The following is a 21,689-nucleotide window of genomic DNA, read 5'->3' on the forward strand; positions in this document are numbered from 1 at the left end:
TCAGGGTGTGCAATATGTATTTACTGTGTGATCCCGCTGCGCGTTCAAGTGTGCAAACACGATTTGTTCGCCGCGAATATCGCATTCGTTAGATTTCTGTCTCTACATATGCTGGCAGCGTACCTGAATGAACTCAGTAATGCGTAGTAGGAGGGATAAGATAAATGGTCTTTACCAGCGTTTCTTCGAGCTGACCCGTCTCGTTTACCAGTCAGCAGACCTGTTGCTTCATAGCTATTTCACTGTGTCTAGGACTGATCTTGTAGTTTTTGGCTGGTGAGGTAAGTCGACTGCCGCTCGAAGTAGGTAACGTTTATCGTCCCGGCGGTTGCTTCTGAACTTTTCCTTTATGGCGCAAATAACTTCGGCATATTTGCCCGGTTACTTTTGGTTACATGTGGTTACTTTTGGTTACATATGGTTATATGTGCCCCCTTCGCCTAAAGTAACCGAGTAGAACGCTTTTTCTTCTCAACCGTATAACGTAGCCTTTAAGGTACCTCTAAAATACAAATAGTGTCAGAACGTGAGGACAAGGGTTCAGCTTACTTTGCAGAGATTCAGGGCGTAAGGGCTGCTATAAGTGCTTCGCTACGCTGTTACGAAACAAACCACCATTGCCCGGCTACATTTGGTTACATGTGGTTACCTTTGGTTACATGTGCGGGTCGTTGTCTGCTATAAATGCCAACAAGGCCCGGTATTGGGACCTATGGGTCCAGATTCGAGTGCCTGGTGGTCGGCTGGGGGGGGGGGGGGGGGTGTAACCCAGAGTGCCTAGGTATCGCTCACGTGCAGCTTGAAGTCCGGGGCAAGTTAGCATGAAGTGAGCTAACGTCGCCTCTGCAACAGAAGTGGGGCAAAAGGCGCGCGGGGTCTGTGATGTCCAGGGGGCCTGACTGCCAGCGTCAGCACCAGAGGCAAAAACGAGCTTGATCGCTGAAAAAGTAAACTTGTGCATGTCACTTATATCTTAAGCAAAAAAAGCATAGCGAATATATTGAACTGGTTAAACCGGTCCGTAGTCGACCGGGCCAGAACAACAAATCGGCCAGCGGCCCTTGTTATAAAGGCGTAGTGGTTTCGAATATCAATGGCTGCTTTCGAGCGCAACTGAGCGAGAGAGCCCTGTCCTCTACGCGGCCTTTACCGGCTTCAGCACTCTAGCTTCAAAAGAGGAGGCTAAAATCAAAGTCGAAAACTCTCTCCCTCTCTGAGCAGCCTCGATAAATGTAAACCATTTCGTGGGCCACTTCCGAGAGCGCCACTCTGTTGCATTCTCTTAAGCAGTACCTAGCGCACAGTCACAAAGGGCCTGATAGGTGATCTTAAAAGGCCAATGAAAATGACTTCAGTCATTCCTTGCTCTTCGTAAGAGAGGATTATTTTGTTTTTGGTTGCTATGCTGAAATTTTTCGACAGCAGCAAACGATGTATTTATTGCTGAGAAAATTTTAAAATGGTTTTCGTTGTCAATTGTCAGTTCTTGTCTTAACAGAAGCTGCGAAAAGCACGCAAGCAAGCAGAGGTTGAACCAATCACCTGCTGTAAGCAGAGTGGTGATCGTCCGTGAGAGATAAAAATTCAACAAATTTGAAAACTAAATTTTTTTAAAATATGTTTTATGCGTATTCTTTGTTTCCTGCTCATTCAAAGCTCGGCAGGAAAGCCGTTGCGATGATGATTATGGGTTTTATGGCACAAGGGCATGTATGGTCAAAGAGCGCCATGACACAAGGTTTTTTTCTTCTACTCAAGGTGGGACACAGATTCATTTCCCAAGCATTTCACCCTAAATAAGCCGAGCACCAGACCAGGGGAAAGCTTTTACCGATTGCATCACCGGTGAGTACCCGGCGGCACTGAGGATCTAGGCCCGCACCACCCGCATGCGAGGCGGATGTTCAACGACTTGGCCACCGCTGCGGTTGGAAAGCCGTTGTTTATTTGTGCTTAAAGAAGACCCTGGAAAATTAATATGTATCCGGTTATTCCTCCTCAGTTTTCATTTATGTTGACGAAGCGGGTTACCCAGCTGATATTTTAACATCCATTTCACAAATGCTTAAAAAGAAAGAAAAGAAGCTACAACGACAAGCACATTTTGTCCGGAAATTTCAGCATTGGGCGTTTTTTGTACTCAAAGCGCGGCGCGCAAGCCTGCAGCCGTGACTACAAATTCTCATCATGGAGCGACAGGCGAGCGCAGTTCAGTTGCCGCCTTCCACAATCTGCGCAAGCTGGTTTCTATTAATCCGCTGTCGCTGCCAGTTTCGCGTTGTAGTTTTGCAGCCGAGAGCCCTTTTACAATGTCAGCCCACGGCAGAACACTATCGCAGCTGGCGCGATACGAGCGCATTCGTGTGGCTTACGAGAGAGCTAAAAAGAAGCAGATGGCGCGACGGAGTGACAGCTAAGAAAAGCCGGTGGCTGTGCCGCGAGCATCTTGATGACCTTAAATTTTTTTGAGACAGTCTATAGACTGTTCATAGACTTTTTTCTACAAAGTTTATAGACTTTCTATCGAGAAATCCCGCAGACTAGTTTATAGGCAATACAAACCCCATAGACAGTGTGTAGACCAAACTGTAGATTTACGGCCATACTCTTTTCATCGTCATCATCATCAGCCTTAGTAGACCCACTGCCGGGCAACGGCCTCTCCCAAGTCTCTCCAAGTAGCCCTATCATTTGCCATCTGCATCTACCCTTTGCCTGCAAACTTCTTAAGCACATCCGCCCACCTACCCTTCTGCAGCCCCCTGCTACGCTTACTTTCTCTTGGAATCCACTCCGTTACCCTTAAGGACCAGCGGTTATATTACATTCGCATTACATGCCCTGCCGAAGCCCATTTCTTTCTCTTGATTTCGACTAGGATTTCATTAACCCGCGTTTGTTCCCTCAGCCACTCTGCCCGCTTCCGGTCTCTTAACTCTTTTAATAGACCTTTTTACAGAAGCGGTATATAGACTATGAATAGACAAAAGGAAACATCTATGGCAAGGCAATATAGTCCATGACAAGTCTATAGACAGTCTATAGACAATTTTTATTTTGCCTCAGAACCACATTGCAAAAGGCGGCACGGAGCGCGGAACAGGTGTATATCAGTTATTGTTATGTCCTACAGAAAAATATTCGCCCGGTGCTGCTCCTAATGGCGCTAAAGTCGTTGCCGCAGAGAAGACCCTGCCGGCGCGCTGCCGAGCGGGATGGCGATAGGCGCCGGAACCAGACTGAGCATCGGTGTCATAAAAACACTGCCTAAGGCAGAACAATACACTATAAATTAAAACTTCCCGGTCCTGAAAATTTACGCGCTAAGGAGCGAGGCTTAGCATAGCCTATTTCTTTTTCCTGCGTGCGCCGAACTTGCCAACCTAGTGCCACATGGCTTACATGGTTCTTCATAGCGCTTGTGCAGAGTCCTAAACGATGATGTTTGAGAATAGACAGGGTACCGTTATATGCAGCCACAAGACCACGTCGTCTCGACGGGACATTGAGCGACTCGGACAAGGAAAACATGCCGCCACATTCGCGCCCTCGACCAGCTGAGCTGCGCACAAAATCACGTGACGGCGTGCCCGCCTGTCATTGGGCCTCTGCCGCTGCCTGCTCCTCAGTCAGCAGAACTTCGGCTTTCTTTTACTGCGTTAGCATTAGAACGCCCACTATAGCAAAACGCGTCCGGAGTTTGTGTTCTATTTGGCGTGTGAAGCCTCGGTTCGCAGGAGACAACGTGGAGAGAGAGAAAGAGAGACTAGGAGAGGGAAGAGAGAACTGGTGGGGGTGATGGGTGGTGAGAGGGATCCGAGGTCGCCAGTCATTGTCGATGGGTGAGGAGAGTGAAGGGGGGCGGAATGACGCACCGTGATTGCTGGATTCGATTATGTCACGCATTCGCACGGTCGGAATCCGTCAGCGACTGTGGCTGGTTCGTCTGGGAGGAGTACTAATGCTAACGCATACTTAATCAATCAAAGGATGCTTTATTTCATAATTGAATGAAAATTTGTACAAAATATTTGGACTTATAGCCTACATGGCTAGTGTCCGTTCCAATACAAAACTAGAAATTTAGGCAACCGCACAAATATGTAAAGTAAAAAAATGAAAGCAGTGAAATAAGACAGCAAAAGCATCCAGTGTCCGATGGGATGCAAAACAAGGCATTTGGGCAAACGTATGAGGAAGCTACACACCAGCATTTCAACAAACTATACGCGGCGAATTCGGACATAATGCAAATACAAACACAAAAGAGAAATCACATCATTACTTGATTATGCAAGAAATATAACTTCGAAGACAGTTTAAAATTTCTGGAAAGCTTTATTTCCAGTGGCAATGTATTCCAGACTTTCGTCCCAATGAACTTAATCTCTCACCGTATGTGTTGTGGTGGATCGGAAGATTAAAATTACCGTTGGCAGCATGTCTTGTGTTTCGAACAGTCAAAATGAATAAGCTCATCGGTAGTGGAGAGTTGTTAACATGCAATTCACTAGAAGGGAGATTTTGTAGTCGGGCGTAGAGCGGAAAATTTTAGTACTTGAATTCCTTCAAACAGATTGTTGCTTGGATGATGCAGTGAAGAAAATGTTATAATCCTTCTGTAAGCGCAGCAGAGGTGCGAGATAAGTTGAGTATGTGTGCCCCATGTTTCGCTGCAATAACTCATGTGAACATGAACGAATGAAAAGTACAAGCTGCGTAGTATGTTGCGACGAAGGTATTGTCTAGTCTTAATAAGGACGCAGCAGCCAAACGCGGCTGCATGAATCGCATTGGCCGTCTCTATTCATTTTTGTAGCGATAGCTACATTACGGTAGCATTTCGAGCCTTCAGCGTAGCAGCGCCACCCTGGGGCGGCGCCACCATGCTGTCACGTGGTTGGTCACGTGGTGCAGAGCAGCTGCCGGGGGCGCCGCACCGTGGCTGATCACGTGGATCGTCACGTGGTTGGTCACGTGACCGCGTTCCACTCGGCCAGCTGTAGCTATCGCGTCACTCCAGGTTTAACCAGAGCTAAACCACCGCCATTTTTTTTTTGCTTTTTCGTGAAATGCCGGAGCCGAGGGCAAAAGGTGGTGGTCTCATATGACTCAGCAAAAACACGACCATGCCGAGCCGGTACACTTTGATATATTGCGCCATCAAGCTGCATGGCACTATATCTACGACGGAGCCGGGGTTGAGCTCCTTGAAGCAGATGAAAAAGTTCTGGTGAACAGAGGTCGACGCTGTAATTGAATACGCCCTCGAAAGAATTTGTGCTACCAACGGCTGTATACCCTCCCTTCTTACCCTTCTGATATAAGCACGTCTGGGCATTGGTCCATCTGGATGAAACCACCTTAGGTGTCGCGTCACCGAACGTCTCTATATGGACCCCGCATACTTCTTGTCTATCAGGGCTATACTAGATAACTTTCACTTTGCACAGCAAGAAAGCGTATGAATTATGATCTACAGTGCATTACGGCGTCACGGCTTACTACAGAAAGTTCCTTAATGAGCTATCACTGCATCAGTTTTCAGACTTTTACCCCCTCTCTAGTGTTTCTCGTTCCACAAGAAGGTGCTCTCGTAAGCAGACAGATAACATCACTTGTTTACATTCACTGGTGTGGAGGTTGGCTACAGGATCGAGTTGTAACATTATTTAGCTTTCATTTACTAAAATACCGCAGAAACTGGCCATGAACTGCGTGAAAGATAGTTTCTTACATAAGCGACCTAGGAGGATTCTTGCGTAAGCGACCTAGGAGGATGCTTGCGTAAGCGACCTATCGTTGTTGTTCCACCAATTCGACGCCGCCCATGATGGCAGCAGCACATTGGACTGAAGAGGTTTAGATATGAGCTGGCTCATATGTATTCTTCCTTATGAGGGTTACACAAAGTTCCATGGCTGAACCTTATGGCCTTGTCAACCGCACGTATATCATGAAAATTTGTCTCCGCAAACAGAGGAATCAAGGTCAAGACAGTAATGATTGGCTAGAATAGCGCGGTATCAGAGACAATCAAATCGCAATAAAATATCATTACAGCGCTCGAACCCGTCAGCGTTTTGACGGAGGCGAAACGCAGAAGCACCGGTGTGCACGATTCCCAAGTGGTTTAAAAATTATTCCGGAGCCATCCACTACGGCACCTCTTTCTTCCTTTCTTCTTTCATTCCCTCCTTTATCACTTCCCTTACGGCGCGGTTCGGGTGTCCACCGAGATATGTGAGACAGTTACTGCGCTACTTCCTTTCCTCAAAAACCAATTGCAATTGCAATCAATGTTCACATCAATGTGAACGAGGGAAGAGGAAGACAAAATGTCAAGCTATCGCCAGGCCTGCACCTACAGGAAGCACACTCGCTCCTATCTGCTGCGAAAACCTAAGGCGTAGCTGTAATCTTTTGCCAAAGGTCCTCATCGACCAGGTCCGGCTGGTTTCTTTTTCAGCAATCGCTGCCATCTTTGCAAGGTAGGTAGTATGCTTTCCTACATTTGGTTATCAGCCAGGTAGAACGGCTTCCAGAGTAGTAAAATTTTCGGCGTTGCTGTAAGATTTAAGCACTGCGTTCAGTTATCTTTTTCATCTAGAGCATCGCATTAAAGGCCCACGAGCGACCTCCATAGGCTTTCTTCATAGGTATTTCGGTGCTTTTGCTTTGCTTAAGAAAGGTATTTAAAACATCCCACACTAACCTTGATAGAAGAAAACTAAAAAACAACATCACTCTTCCAGATTATCTGCCCTACTTTTTTTGCTAACAACCGGAGGAAGCAACTTTTGTGGTTTAAACTGGTAGGTAAGGCTTACAACCTGGTTCCCAACCTATGTTTCTATAACTCTGCTTCATGTAAGGTATATAACTGGCTTCCTGATCATCATCAGCCCACTTTCGTTCCAGTGGGGCAAATGTCTCTTCGTTTATTCATATGCATCCCTGATCATGTATTTCCTACAGCCACCCTATCTCCCTAAATTTCTTTATCTCGTGTCTACACTCGCTCCTGTACCTTGTTACAAATGTCCCTACCTTTATTCATATGTATCCCCGGTCGTGCATTTTCTACAGCCACCTTATCTCCGTAAATCTCTTTATCTCGTGTCTACACTCGCTCCTGTACCCTGTTACGCTTTCCTTATCTCGGAATCCACTTCGTTACCCTAACGGACCTTCTGTTACCTGCTCTCCGAGTTTCATGCCTCACCGACATCCATTTCCTCTTTCTGATTCCAACCAGGATATCGCAAACTCGCGTTTGTTTCCATGCCCTTCCCATCCCACTGACCTATAGCCTTCCTGTAGTGTGGGTTATGGAACACACGAGGGTTAGCTCAACACGACATTTGGCGGCGTCTCTCGCGTTGTCTACCCTTAGATTTCACGGAGTGAGCCCCGTGCTGTGGATAATAGGATGAAAACGTTTATTCGGGAAAAAAGGGGAGAGGGAATTAGGAGAAGTTGTTCAGGTCCTCAGTTCAGGATTCCGTTGGCAAAGGCAACCGCCTTTGCTCTTCCGACGAAAGCTCTTTGATCCTCAAAGTCCGAGCCGGACAGAACCGCCAGCTATCCTTCCCACGTTGGCTGTTCTATTGAATCTATATAACTATTAGCCTGGTAGACCCATACCATAGGATTTAGATGTGCGTATTGACCTCATAATTTGGGCTTCGATTCGAAAGCTTCCCAACGTATCTTGTGAAGTTCAGCAGGATTGTTGAAAGGCATTGTTTGCAGTTAGATAAAGGAAGCCAACAGTCACCCAAACCAAGGAGCGTGGTGAATGTTTTTTTGTTATAATTTGGGGTGTTGTTCAATGGGAGATTAATAATGTAATTATGTTATCGCCTAAAGATATTTGATAAGAAAACAAGAAAAACAGCCACATGTCTCTGATGTCTTCAGAGTATGTGGTAGCTTGTCATTCCTCGCAATTTTGTTCGTACATTCAGTCAGATTGCTTAGCACGTGTGTATTCCCATTTGTTAGCAAGCCTACCTTGATTTTATTCCAACCTGGTGCCGTTCCTCTTCTCATAGATAGTAATGCCGCCAGACTTCTTCAACCTTGTGGTCCCTACCGATTTCCGGATTATCTTCACCTTGATATTGAATTTCTTCCTCGCTATCCCGGATAGTACATAGGTATTTGTCTTTAAGAGCTTTCACTAATTCACTATCCGAAGCTACAAATCCGTGCGCTTACAATTTCGTTGTTCACCTCGCGTCATCTTGGGTCCGATCAAACAACGCAAGAGGATCCACGCGCTGTGGAAGAAAGACTATTGAGCTTTTTAGAACTCATGGGCATTATTAAAACAGTGCCGGATCAAAAGCCGACAGATCCTATTTAGGGATAATCCCGTCAGCATATAAGACACCCCCACCACCGTTTATATCTCTCAATGTTATCTTGGATCAGATTTCCTCATGTGTTGTAGCGTTCTGCTGCCTAGGATTGTCGAGATTGCGACCGCATTCAGCGACTACATTACACTGCATGCAAAAATAATAGAAATACTTGTGTGTACTGTGATTTCGGAGCTAGATATGCCCCCTTGTACGGTCCTACCTAAAACAGAGCCTTCAGATTTGGAGTCCCACAAAACTCACAGCAAAGTTTTGAGGCGTACGAGCTGGGTAATTAGTTACATGTTGATTTGAGGTTTTATTAATCTCTGCTTCCCATAGGCTCTCTGTAGCTGTGTGCCGGAATCAACCTTTCCCGTGGTGACAAGAAATGTCTGAAGGTGAGCATCAGTCTAAAATGATGTTCTTTCTTACTGCTGATTTGTCCGTATAGCTTTTTAGTCAGTGTGTTAGGCTGGTGTATATAGCTATTCACCCGGTCCTTTACACCCGATAGACTATTGTCTCCCGCCTATTACAGAGTAAAGATGAATTAAAGCTTAGTGGAAGAGCTTTACTATATCTTGACTCTGTGATTAGGGCAGAGCAATTAGAACCACACCATCTTTACTGTAGCCTAATGCACAACGCACAACACCATTTTTATAATCGAGTTTTGGGGCTGTCAGCTGACAGCGACACATTTTTACTAATCTACCCGACCCACCGTGGTGGCTCAGTTCTGTAAAGCAGGGTCGCGAGGACGTGGGTTCGACATCCGGCCACTGCAGCTGCGCTTGTATGCAGAGTGCATATACGATCTTGTTCTCAAAGCTCGTCGCATTCTAAACACACGTAAGTCATAACATGAGGCAGTTATTTCCGGTAATGCATGGCACAAACCATAGTAACGCATGGACCGCGCTATGAAATACCATGCTTTTGTGAACACATACAAAACTTTAATAAACGAGAACACATACAAAACTTTAATAAAAGAGGAATACGAGGTATTTTTCGTCTCTCACACAGGATTCAGAGAAAAAATGTATACTTTTCATTGAAGATATTAATGAAGAGAGAGATGAATTTGCGCTCTGAAACAGTGACGTTTTTTTTTTTTTCACAGAAGCTAAGCAGGAGGCCATATCTTCGAAGCAAGACACAGCAGCGACCCGTGAGAAATTTCTGACACTTTTCATAATTGCTTTAATTAACAGGTAATAGCTTATTTATTGTAAAAAACTGAGAAGAAAATCTTCAGAACTGGCAACTAGTTCTGTCGTTTCCAGACACATCTGTAGCTAAAGCTATCACGACAGCGGTAAAAAGTAAAACTGACTCGGCTGTATAAATGGTAAATGGCTCACAGCAAGTTCGCTTCTATCACTGCTTTGTGTTTATATTTTTGTTAAGATAAATTAGCGCTGGTTCTGGGTCACAGGATATTTTGCACGTTCCAAGCCAGGCTGGTCCCCATCAATAATACATTCTATAGCAGGATCCGGGAAGAAAGTCATGGTAGGGATCGCAGAAGTTATAAAAGCCCTGTACGCTTATTTTTCTGATCTTTAATTATCGTTTAGCGACTGAGAATCAGGCTGATGGACTCAAGGACTTGGAGCGAGACATGCCAGGTAAGTTTTATTTTCTGAGTTTCAATTCCTCCCCCCCCCCCCCCTCACACTGGACCGAGCATAAACACTTCATGCACACACTAACGTCACCAGCAGACTTATTCGGCACGGTGTGCCATCTGGCCGGAAGTTTGGGTTAATTCGGTAAATAGCCAACAGAGCAAACCACAGGGCGCGAATGTCCGGACCCCGTAGAGTATCTGTTACGGGTCCAGATGGACTTATGTTTGGAAATGTGGCGGAGAGTTTGAAGGATGCTTCACTCCCGCCACCGGTTGGCCCGGTATTGCACTACCTCCGGGATCGGCCTTGTCTTTAGCGCGTCTTTACTATCCTGTCTTTCTATCCCATCTTTCAACTCTCCTACTATCTGCACGTGATAGCGATTGTGGCTCGGCTTGGTCCAGTGAGCAGGCCTGTGCACTTTCCTTTTCTTTCTTCCTGGCAACAACAGACAGAGCAAACCACAAGATGACGAGGCATAGGCTTATTCTTGCAGATAATTTTTTTCTTTAGGTTATGAAAGCGACAGGAACACTTTCTGTTCGTTCCAGTCTTTCACGTCGTTGACACAAGAGCCTCAATAGGCGTTCAGAACCACGTGACCGGCTAAATTGCACTGAGCACAACGCTATGCTATTCAAACGGACCTGTAGTAGGACTGCAGATACTTGCTTTGCAATGAATTGCAACAAACACTGATAACCCCAGCTTCAGATCTGATAATTTGCCCGCACCGCGTTAACTTACCTTCGCTTTTCTTTATTACATCGTTCGAAATGAATTTGCTTTCCCTGCTAAGTTGCATAGCGGTCCGCGCATGAGCCCTTTATGAAAATAGTGCATGCCTTCTCAACCACAATAAAATTTGTTCATTTCAGGCAAGAAGCCTACCGAAAGATCTGAGAAAGAAGGTATGGAGAAGCACACCACGATATGTGCTACCTCTTTGTTTGTGTTTTTTTTTTACTTTTGGACCGAGATCAGGGTTTCATGAATAACTGCGAAACAACACCGGGGAAGGCATTTTTTTTCCCAACAGCTGCGAAACACACGCCATGAGTTAATGAACGTTTTGTACGTTATTTCAAGCATTTCGATACAGCTAGGTGATCTGATGTGACTAATCACGGACACAGTTATATTTCGAGGTCTCTCTTTTCTTCTTAATGTCCCTTAAGAAGACGGCGTTCACAAATACAGGCTGTTCAGTAAATATTTTGAGACATTCCCATGAAGTGACCGCTAGGTTGCAGCATACATGTAGCCTTTCGCCATGTTTAGAGACGATTGCGCAAAAAAAATGCACATTGCATCAGACATTTAAGATTGTGTTCTCTTCTGCTGAGTTGCGCTGCCCATGAATTCTTCAGAGTTTAGTGAGCATTTCTTCACGCTTCCCTGTTTATAAGCGGAGATGCTTGTTCGTTTAATGGGATACATTTTTAACTGGATTGTTGGAGAAAATTAATTGCGCGTGAATTTTCTTGCGAGTTAAGCCTGCTCTTTTTTTTGTACAAAATACCGTTATATACCTCCCCTTTCGAGACGACCTTCCATCGTCGGGAAACTAAATGCAGATATTAGTACACTTCTTTTCACAACTATTCTTTTCGTTCATTCCAGGATCGGAAAAAGAAGGTATGAATAGAAACACAATGATCTGTACTAACTCTTTCAGCTCGTACTTCTGTTCTTCTTCTTTAATGCTTTCTTTCCGCGTCTGTTTCAGATTCAAGGATTTCGAAAAAGAGTAGAAGCAGCACTGGTAAATACTCCCGCTGTGTTTATTCACATGACATAATGAGTCTACATCGCTCTCACTTTCTCTGTTAAAAAAAAATCTTTACAGTATGGTTCGGTTGTGGCTTCGTATACAGAGTATTAAAGTAGCAGTCAGCGTTGAGAACTTCAAACGCAGCTGTATTTACATTCGAAATTAAATTTTTCGGGGCCCCATTCTTTTCACGACGTTTAACGCGCCCAAACCTTCGCCACCTTCCAAATTAATGTTCCACGCACTTGAATTCCTCATCCTATCCATGGTCTACCGCCGCAGTGGCTCAGTGCATGGTTACGGCGCTCGGCTGCTGGCCCGAAAGACGTGGATTTGATCCCGACCACGGCGGTCGCATTTCGATGGTTGCGAAATGCTAGAGGGCCGTGTACTGTGCGATGTCAGTGCATCTTAAGGAACCCCAGGCGATCGATATTTCTGAAGCCCTTCACTACGGCGTCCCTCATAATCACAGTCGATTTGGGACTTTAGACACGCTAAACAAAACCCAACCAAACTAATTCGTGGTCTGTGCAATAGTTCAGGTAGTAAATTAGTAAATGCCTGCAAGAATATTTAGGGCAGGTTTACACGCAGCTATAGCGCGCAGTACTAGGCTAGGTGTAAACACCTTGTTTCGATAGTGAGAGGAAAACGCTAACAAATAATGAACTTTCGACATATGTAACATCCGCTTCTCACTTGCGGCGCTGAATTTTATATGATATACTTATTTGTTTCAAAATCAATAGGCTTTAACTCCTTATAACTATAATACTCCTTAACCGCAGCGCCTTTTCAGTGCATTTTTAATGGTTAGAGCAAGTATGCATACGCGCACACTGCCGAATGCTGCGAGCGGCACTAGAGCCGGGGCATTATAAGAATTACGTTGAAATTTTATTCCTGCGTCTTTCGGGGCAGCAGCCGAGGGCCATAAGCACTGAGCCACCACGGCGGCTACACATATTTCATGAACTAAAAATGTCTTGTCAACTTCCACAGTTTCCGCAAGTTTATAATGAGAAACTGAAGGCCGTCAAGGTCAAAGAGCCAAGTTTTTATGTTTTTTAAAGCGCATTGTGATTTGAAATATCTTTGAAATATCTAAGGTGAAAAATGCGCCCTTGAAAGCTCCTTAGGTTGCATTTCTCGTGTTGAACAATACTGCAGTGATGTCTCTCGGTTTTTTAATGAAGCAAATACAGATGCAGCTTGCGCAGTTTATGATGTACAAGAATATTAACTTCATTCTGCCGACGGTACACAGCGCAGCGAAGCCATTTTTGGTGCAAAGCGGTACAGCCATATCTCTAAGAGCTTTCAAAAGCGAATGTTTGACGGTCGATATTTCTAACCGCAATGCCACTTCAGAAAATTTAACGTATTTGCTCCCCTTCTGTGTTGACTACCTTGAATTTCAGAATAAATTTTTGCGCCATGAAACAAAAATTGCAATGTTCATTACTCAATTTAATAATTATTCGCTGTTTAGTCGAGCTCAATCGCGTAAATAATGTGCGCCTGGCTGTACAATCTACGCAAACAGACCAAACTAATGTATTCCTCAGACTTTAAAAAAAAAAAATCTGTAAAGGTTTAAAAAAAACCCTTCTGTAGCCGAACCTGAAGTTCAGCTGGCCACTTTATATTTTTTTTTACAGACGACCACAGGTTTCCTGCTTTTATATTACAAAAGAATACCAAGACCAGCAATGTTTGGTTATTCCCCCTAGTGATACACTATACCATTTTTAACACGATAGCGTTAAGGCTCTCGTTCTAAATAAAATCCGGTGCCATCGTCGGCGTCGTGAGTGAAAAATTCCCTGCAGAGGCATCGTAAATGGTTTGGCCCGAGACCACCGTGGCAGGTGGCGGTTAAATTAGTGATTGGTCACCAGTTGTTGCTCACGAATAGTGACCTGGGTCGCACAATTGGTGGCAGCACCTGCCATGGCAGGGTAGTGGCGCATCGCTTAACCGCTGCACCACTGCGCCAGGATTGGCATTAGGACTTCTAGGGATCTATGAATATAAAGTCGAGAATGACCTATTCCGCATATGTGACCATTAACCCATTAACGCTATTGCGTCATACCCTTAGGGCGGAGCTTAAGTGACCCCTCCATTTCTTTTTCTTTTATTTTCTCAGGGTCCAAAGGCTCAAGGAGAAGTTCGAGTGAGTGGTCTTCGCGTTAGCTGCCAGAATTGTGTACACTTCATATGTCGCCTTGTTATACGCACTTCTCAACGCGATAGCGTTAGAGACTCCGGTCTACAGAAAATCCTTCGTCGTAGGCGGCGTCAGCACTATGAACGAAAACTCCCCAGAGAAGCAAACCCTGGCGGCTACCTAGGCCACACGACCTTGTACCACCCTCACAAGCTGTCCACCGGATTATGAGCTAACTGGCCACCGCGATGGGTAGCAGTTAATATAATGATTGGTCCCTCGGGAAGTGCAGTCTGGTTCGTAGAAGCCCAACCCTTGGCAGCACCTGCCATTGCAGGTAAGTGGCGCACCGCTTAACCGCTGCACCACTGCGCCAGGATTGGTATTAGGACTCCTAGGGATCTATGAGTGCAAAGTCGAGAATGACCGATTCCGCATATGTGACCATTAACCCATTAACGCTATTGCGTCATACCCTTAAGGCGGAGCTTTAGTGCACCCACCATTTCTTTTTCTTTTACTTGTTCAGGGTCCAAAAGCTCAAGGAGAAGCTCGAGTAAGTGATCTTCGACTTAGCTGTCAGCACTGCGTACACCGCATATATCGCTTTATTATACGCACTTTTCAACGCGGTAGCGTTGGTGCTCCCGATCTGCATAAAATGTGGCGTAGGCGTCGCGAGCGAAAAATACCCTAAGCAATCAAAGTGGGTCGCCTACGTCACGTGACCTTGCGGAGTCATCGTAACCTGCCAGCCGGATAGTGAGTAGACCACCGTGCAGGCGGCCTTTAAATTAATGACTGATCATGCGAGGCGAGGTTGCTAGGAACAGCAACCTGGGCTAAACAAGCCCCACCGGTGGCGACACCTGCCGTCGCAGGGCAGTGGCGCGTTGCTTAACCGCTGCGCCACTGCGCCAAAAATGGTATCAGGACTCCCGGGGATCTATGAATGTGAGGCCGAGAGTGATCAATTCCGCATATATGGGCAATGATTCATTAAAGCTATCGCACCATATGGTTAAGGTGGAGCTTAATTATCCCCTCCTATTTTTGAACCTATCCCTTCTTAAGACAATGCTTGTTTTGTGGATTTGTACATCTCAAGAAACAATGCGGGCGAAAAACGTCTCTGACGCGCATAGCAATGTAAAACGCTTGAAAACAAATTATGTTCAACGAATCTGGCCTCGTTCTCGCTGAATAAAAGCACCTAAAATGTTAGTAAATTCCAAGTTTCTTTTTTTGAGCTAATTCACTGCTACGACGTTTTAGAGACTTAACTTCAACAAATTGTACAACCCAATTTCACTAACGTGTGTGACGAACACGTGATCACTTTTTTTTAACAGGGTCAAAAAGGTCCGCAAAAAAGGAACCGATGGAAACGTCAGGTAAGCCTTTCCCAGCAGGCCTCAATATCTAAGTAATATTTGTCTGCAGCGCGGTTACCGCGTTTAAAAAATTCGTTGGAGGCACTTAGATATTTCTTAACTGCGAGAAGGCGAAAGCCGTTTGCGACTCATTGCACTTATTCGAATTTGCCGCGCTTGAATTCATTCCACGACAGAGAAGAACAGCTGGCGCGAGTGTGGCGCCACGGGACCTAGATCACGTGACCTAGGTGGCGATGTAATGCACGGATGGTCACCGCAAGTATGAGCCATTAAAGGATATCGCCTTAAAACTTGTTACATGTTGAAAAACTCCGTCTGTCTGTCTGGTTGGCAGGTGGCATGTGGATAAGGAAAGTCCCCCTCTCAACTTTGAGGGCATATTAGGACGTACGGGGGGAATGGGAGAGAGGAGACGAAGGTTGCGTGGAAGGTGACTGGTGAGCGGTAGGAAATAGTGGAGAGGGTGTGCAGCGTGTCACAAGGTGGTTGATGGACTGGATCACGCCATTCAGTCGCAGGCTCCGAACACGTCAGCGACAGCGGCTCCTTTGTCCGGGGGGCACTAAAAATTACGAGGTGCACCTATGCCTCCTTACGTGCGGATATGCGAAAGCTGTGTGCGGTTCGCCACCTGCGCCATCTGCTTGGCCAGCGCCGAACATTGCGAGGGGGGTTTTCAGTGGGTGCCGCGTGATAGCGCTACAGCTGCACGCCAAGCGCGCAGGAAATTTACTAGAAACTGAGGAAATTTTGTACTCGCTTCATTGCAACGTATGTAATTTCCATGCTCATAACTACTCGTGCAGGCCTCAGTACATATTTCGACGATACGTTTTTAAGAACTGTGTATTCACTATACACGCCTTTATTCAGCTTCAAACGTCGAGGTGTCGTGGCGGAGTCTTGCATGCTGGCGGCGCGAGTTTGATTTTCGCATTATTACTAACGAATAATATGCCAAATCATTCGCGCTGATCATCTATATTTTCATTGTTCGCATGCTTGGCCAACATGGTTGTGATTTCGTTCAGCTTATTATTCATGCTATCCCTGTAAAACAAAACAAAATCGTGGTCATGCTCCTTCATAGCCCTACAAAATTTTTTGTAGGAAACTGTTGTCATCTAGTGGAATTTGCGCGCTTAGTAATGATGCTCCTGTTTGCTTCCTCAGGGGTGAGGTTATCCACTTAATGTAATCTGGAACCAGTTAATTCACTTGAATCAATTTAATTCATATTCCGCAAAATATAAGGCCGGGAGAAAGATGGAAGCCGCGACGGAAACTTCAGGTTTGTCTCACTGGGCATATGTCATTGACACCCCATACGCACAAGAAAATTTCCACTGTCTTTTTTTAACATTTTTTACCGCCAAAGCGCTACTTCGCTAGAAAATGAAAAACCTGAGGAATGTGTGAAGTCTCAACCTTTGAGGAAGCGCCAGCGGCGGAAATCTTGTGCAGCTCCTCCGTCAACGCACATAAGCCCGCTGAATGTTGACCGCTGTTTCTTCCATAGATAGATGCATGTAATTGCCACAAACCTGCTTACTCCTTTTACAGCCTCAGAAACTGAATCGCAGGTTTCTGGTAAGTGTACACGCTCTTCTTTAGATTTTAGATTCTGCATTGAGTTAGAAAAAAACCTGAAATAACTTTTTTTAGTCATTCCTACGAGCGAAGTAATAAAATTGATGATCGTGTCACCGCCCTCAGACTTTGTTCTATGAGGACGCCCACTCCCAAGCATACACAGAAATTCTTGACAAGCGCATTTTTTTCAACGCGAAGTTCTTTATAGGAACGCATTTTTTTTCGCAAGACTTAAACTGCACCATAACGATCACTGTATCATCAGATCTCTCCTGGAGACGGTTCTAGTTTTCTGCTACTTATTTCCAAGAACTATTCGCACTAGATTTCTACAACAGTCTTAACTACTCGTTACGAACGCAGGACAAACTTTAAAAGCACGATTTGCTGCGCTTTCGATGTTAAATCATTAATGTCAGTATGTTCACAACAACATCTTACAATTTTTCACCGTCTGTGGCAACGGCAACGAAGTCCATAAACTTCTTATAGACTCTATTGCCCTCCTATAGGTATTTCTTTAGACTGTCTTTAGACTGTCTACGTACAAAAGTCTACTAAAATGTGTATGGCCATAAATCTGTAGATTGTATATTGACTGTCTATAATATTTGCATCGCCTATAGACTGTTCTCTAGGGTTTGTTAATGGAGATTCTATAGACTTTACAGGCAGAAATTTATGGGCAGTCTATAGTCTGTCTAAAGAAATGTTTGTAAGAGTTGAAAGCTAGGTCCATAAATCCTGGCCTTGAACACCGCACCACGGAGTTTATAGCGGTTAACGTCTCCTACATGGTGGTCGCACTAAAACAGCAATAGCGCCTATGCTCTCCAGATTTAATGATGTCGATGATGAATTTTAATGACTCCGGGACAGCTTTGGCCAAAGAGCGCCATTGCACAATGTGTTTTAGCCTTCACAAGGTGGGGTTGAAAGCACATTTTTAAGCATTTCTCCTTAGACAAGCCTAGCGCCTGGCCAGGGGAAGCTTGTACCCATTGTATCACCGATGTGTACCCGGCCGACCTGGGGATCGAACCCCGCACCTCCCGCATGCGAGGCGGATGCTCAAACTCCTATAGATTTAGTGTTGCACTAACTTCATACATTATTCGCCCTCCATTCCACCGTTGAGGTGCTTGTTTTTATTCATATGTTACCTTTATTGTCACATGTACTCAACTAAAGTCCAAAATTTACCGAGCCTTTATCGTTTGTAAATCGACATTGCTCCCTCTAATTTAAGCCCTTCCGTTACATCAAGTTAAAGGACAACAATTTTTAGTGCGCTAGCACTAATTAACTAGGTCCCAATCAAAAAATATTGTCTTGTGCTCTCGGAGTAACTCGGGTAAGCTCGGGTTCGGAAGAGCGTCGGGCAAGCTGCACCGAATGGGAAAAAGCTCGGGTAAGTTTGGAGGACCGTGGCGCCAGCCGTAGTGGAGCTAATGGGAGGTTGACCTTGAGGGTGGCCTTGGTCAAACGTAGCATAGCAACAGGCCATGCAGAATAAACCAGCCAACCAGGCCAAACACACGCTTTTGAACGTCTGCTCAGTTTACCTACGTAAAGCGCTAACACTTATTATCGTGGTAGGACTTTGTGGTAGGGCTTTGTGGTAGCACTTTGCTCTTCACTTAAACGTCTCACAACTACATGGTTGTGCTCGTTTCAGGTGCGGAGACGAAGAAGGCGGCAAAGAGGAAGCGAAAGAAAAGAAATTCAAGTAAGTCTTCCTCGGCGCGTATTTTTATGAACTCATATTTTCTAGCGCTTAGTGAACACAAGGGACAAGAACACAAATACACAGGACGTACGCTAGTCTTCAACTGTCGTTTATTCGAAAAAACATTCAATATAAGACATCTCAATTGCTGATATTCACACACGCGCAGTAGCAACGCCACGTTTCAAGAACAACAATTCTTTTTTTGATAGATAAACAGATGGGGTGCTGACACATTTTGAACCTTCTTTATCAACGCACATAGCTTCGAAAATTTCCCGCTCCGATTGCGTTTTTAGTGTTTCTGCATGCATGAAACAAGCATTCTAGGAACACTAAAAACGCAATCGGAGCGGGAAATTTTCGAAGCTATGTGCGTTGATAAAGAAGGTTCAAAATGTGTCAGCACCCCATCTGTTTATCTATCAAAAAAAGAATTGTTGTTCTTGAAACGTGGCGTTGCTACTGCGCGTGTGTGAATATCAGCAATTGAGATGTCTTATATTGAATGTTTTTTTTTCGAATAAACGACAGTTGAAGACTTGCGTACGTCCTGTGTATTTGTGTTCTTGTCCCTTGTGTTCACTAAGCGCTAGAAAATATGAGTTCAAACAGTATCCAACTAGCCCAAGTTTCTCCCTTATTGCGTATTTTTATGCACGAAATAATTCCCCAGAGCAACGAATAAAGCTACTTCTTGCTTTTACTTGAGATCTCGCGATCTTATGGTGATGTCTTGCGCAGAGGCGCACATCTCGGCAAAGGAGGAGACAGAGTCGGCAGCTTCAGGTAAGCCCTTGGTGACCCTTATCATTTCGCTGATAAGAGCACGAGCAAGCTTTCATCCTTGCCAGCAAGGGTGCTACCAGCCTCGACAATATCCTGTTTAACCTTGTAATCCCGGTGTGCCAAGTACGTGCAGACTGCAAGAATGTGAATGTCTGTCATTTCTTATTTCTTAGCTTCTTTTTCTGTACCAGAGTGTTTATGCGTCGTTTTCTCAGTTTAGTCTCACGCATAAACTAGTTTACTTTTCTATTTTTAACATTCGGCAACCTTAATTTCTGCATTTATTGTACCAGTTTATAGATAAATATTTTCTTTTCTGCAAGGCAGGTTGTGCGCGTTCTGTACCTGTTCTCCGTCAGGTAGTTGCACGCAGTGACAGAACGCTCCGCGAGTTCTACCTTGAACGATTAATAACTGGACGCCCCACTCCAGTTGTAACCAACACAGTGCTGTGCGCGTGTGTGATTTAATACCTCTAAAATGAACTAATCACGCGCACAACCTGGACACATTTCTTATTGCATAAATAGTTTGTACATATTACTTCTCCCCCTATCCTCTCTCCCTGTCCCCTCACCTCTTTCATTTCATTTCTTTATTCTGCCTGCTGTCCTTTATTTCCGCTGCCCCAGCTCAGGGGCTTCAGTATCGATGGCAGATGCCGGGGCTAGCAAAAATCTTTTCCTTCCTTTTTATCATTATTTTTAATAAAACCACTACCACCCACCACCACTAGCTACGAAATTTTTGAGATTTTCTTTTATCGATGTTTACACTGCTTGAGCATTACATGATAAAGGGCGATCCTTGCATCACACGGAATTTCAGGTGCTTAAGGCGGCAGTGGGACCGTAGTACTGCAAAGCCAATTTTCTATTACAACCGCGTGAGTCCCATCTGCCAAACCATCAAATGGTGAACCTTGTTTCTTCTGCGGCTATAACTTCCCAAAACATATGTTGATAGTTCTTTTTTTTTCTTTTTAGCCTCAAAAACTACGTCTCAAATTTCCGGTAAGTGCACCTTAGCAAAGGTCTTTTTTTCTTTTTTTTAAACTCCACTACACGTCCTAGGAATTTCTGTAAATCCCACAGTGACACATTTACTCGCACTATTGATTTAGAGAACTTACGCCTCAGAACGTAAAATAAATTCCTCCTTGCTTTGACTTGACAAACTGACATCTCGCGACCATGTGGTGCTTTTTGCTCAGAGCTGCAGATCACGCCAACGGAGGAGACAGCGGCGGAATCTCCAGGCAAGCATTTCGTAACCCTTATCATTTCGCTGCTAAAATCTCCAGAAAGCTTCCATAATGACACATAATGTCAAGATATCATTCTCACTGTCATGTTCACTCCCTCATAAAATAATTCCAATAATTCCAAGTTTAGAGGCAATTTCTGATGACACTTACTAAGGCGTATAGCTTCCGTGGAAATTCTATCCAATTAAAAACCTTGCGGCACTAGCGCTAACGGCCGATATCTACGCCGGCACACTGCTGTTTACGGCGTTCAAGTTTTTTCTAGTATTGTCAGAACCATTTTGTGTCAATTTTTTTCTGCTTCGTATAGCTCCCAGGGTGGAGAATGTTATTCCTGAAGTCCTTCCTGAAGTACATGCAAATGCACTTGAAATAAAGTTCCAATTATTAGTATTAGTATGTCATCATCGCTTAGGCGAGTAGAAATATAACCTTTCATTACAGACTCGAACTTCTGTGAAGGCATCTACTGTCTGGATCTGACTTGACGACAGTACCATGCTTGTTAACCGCTGTAGAAGCGCATTTTATGAATATGTACATAACGAAACTCGCTTCTTGGTCTAGAGCACGCTTGGTCTTCTCATGTTTGTCAAAACACATTTCATCGAGATAACACTAACCTATCGATTAAACTGCAGCTTCCAAGATGAAAAGTCCCGAGTATGCCGTCCCATCAGAGCGTAAGTAACAGGCTACATGGCTAAAATGAATGCTTGACGACTTTTCTCTCTTTTCTATTAAGTGTTACGGGCAAAACCATTTATCAGACTGATTCTTTCTTGCCTACAGATCTAGTTGTTGAATGTGACTCGACGACAGTGCCATGCTTGTTAACCACTGTACACCTGCTTTTATAGATATGTTCATTGCGAAATGGGCGTTCTGATCTAGAGGACGCTTGGCTTTCTCATATTTGCCAAGGTGCATTTCACGAGTACCGCACTAACTTCTCGAT

At 44.7% G+C, this 21,689-nt stretch overlaps 1 protein-coding gene across 1 annotated transcript; it reads left to right on the forward strand.

The window, feature by feature from the left end:
- The first annotated feature begins 8,757 nt into the window (after positions 1–8,757).
- Positions 8,758–20,790, forward strand: LOC144103604 (uncharacterized). Its single transcript, XM_077636276.1, has 11 exons — positions 8,758–8,767; positions 9,953–10,003; positions 11,630–11,644; positions 13,936–13,962; positions 14,486–14,512; positions 15,309–15,350; positions 16,917–16,943; positions 18,625–18,675; positions 19,420–19,464; positions 20,451–20,477; positions 20,678–20,790. Exons 1-11 carry the CDS (start codon positions 8,758–8,760, stop codon positions 20,788–20,790), a joined length of 435 nt encoding a protein of 144 aa, XP_077492402.1.
- The last annotated feature ends 899 nt before the right edge of the window (positions 20,791–21,689 follow it).

This window comes from Amblyomma americanum, chromosome 9 (assembly GCF_052857255.1).
Source record: "Amblyomma americanum isolate KBUSLIRL-KWMA chromosome 9, ASM5285725v1, whole genome shotgun sequence".
Classification (NCBI taxonomy): Eukaryota; Metazoa; Arthropoda; class Arachnida; order Ixodida; family Ixodidae; genus Amblyomma; species Amblyomma americanum.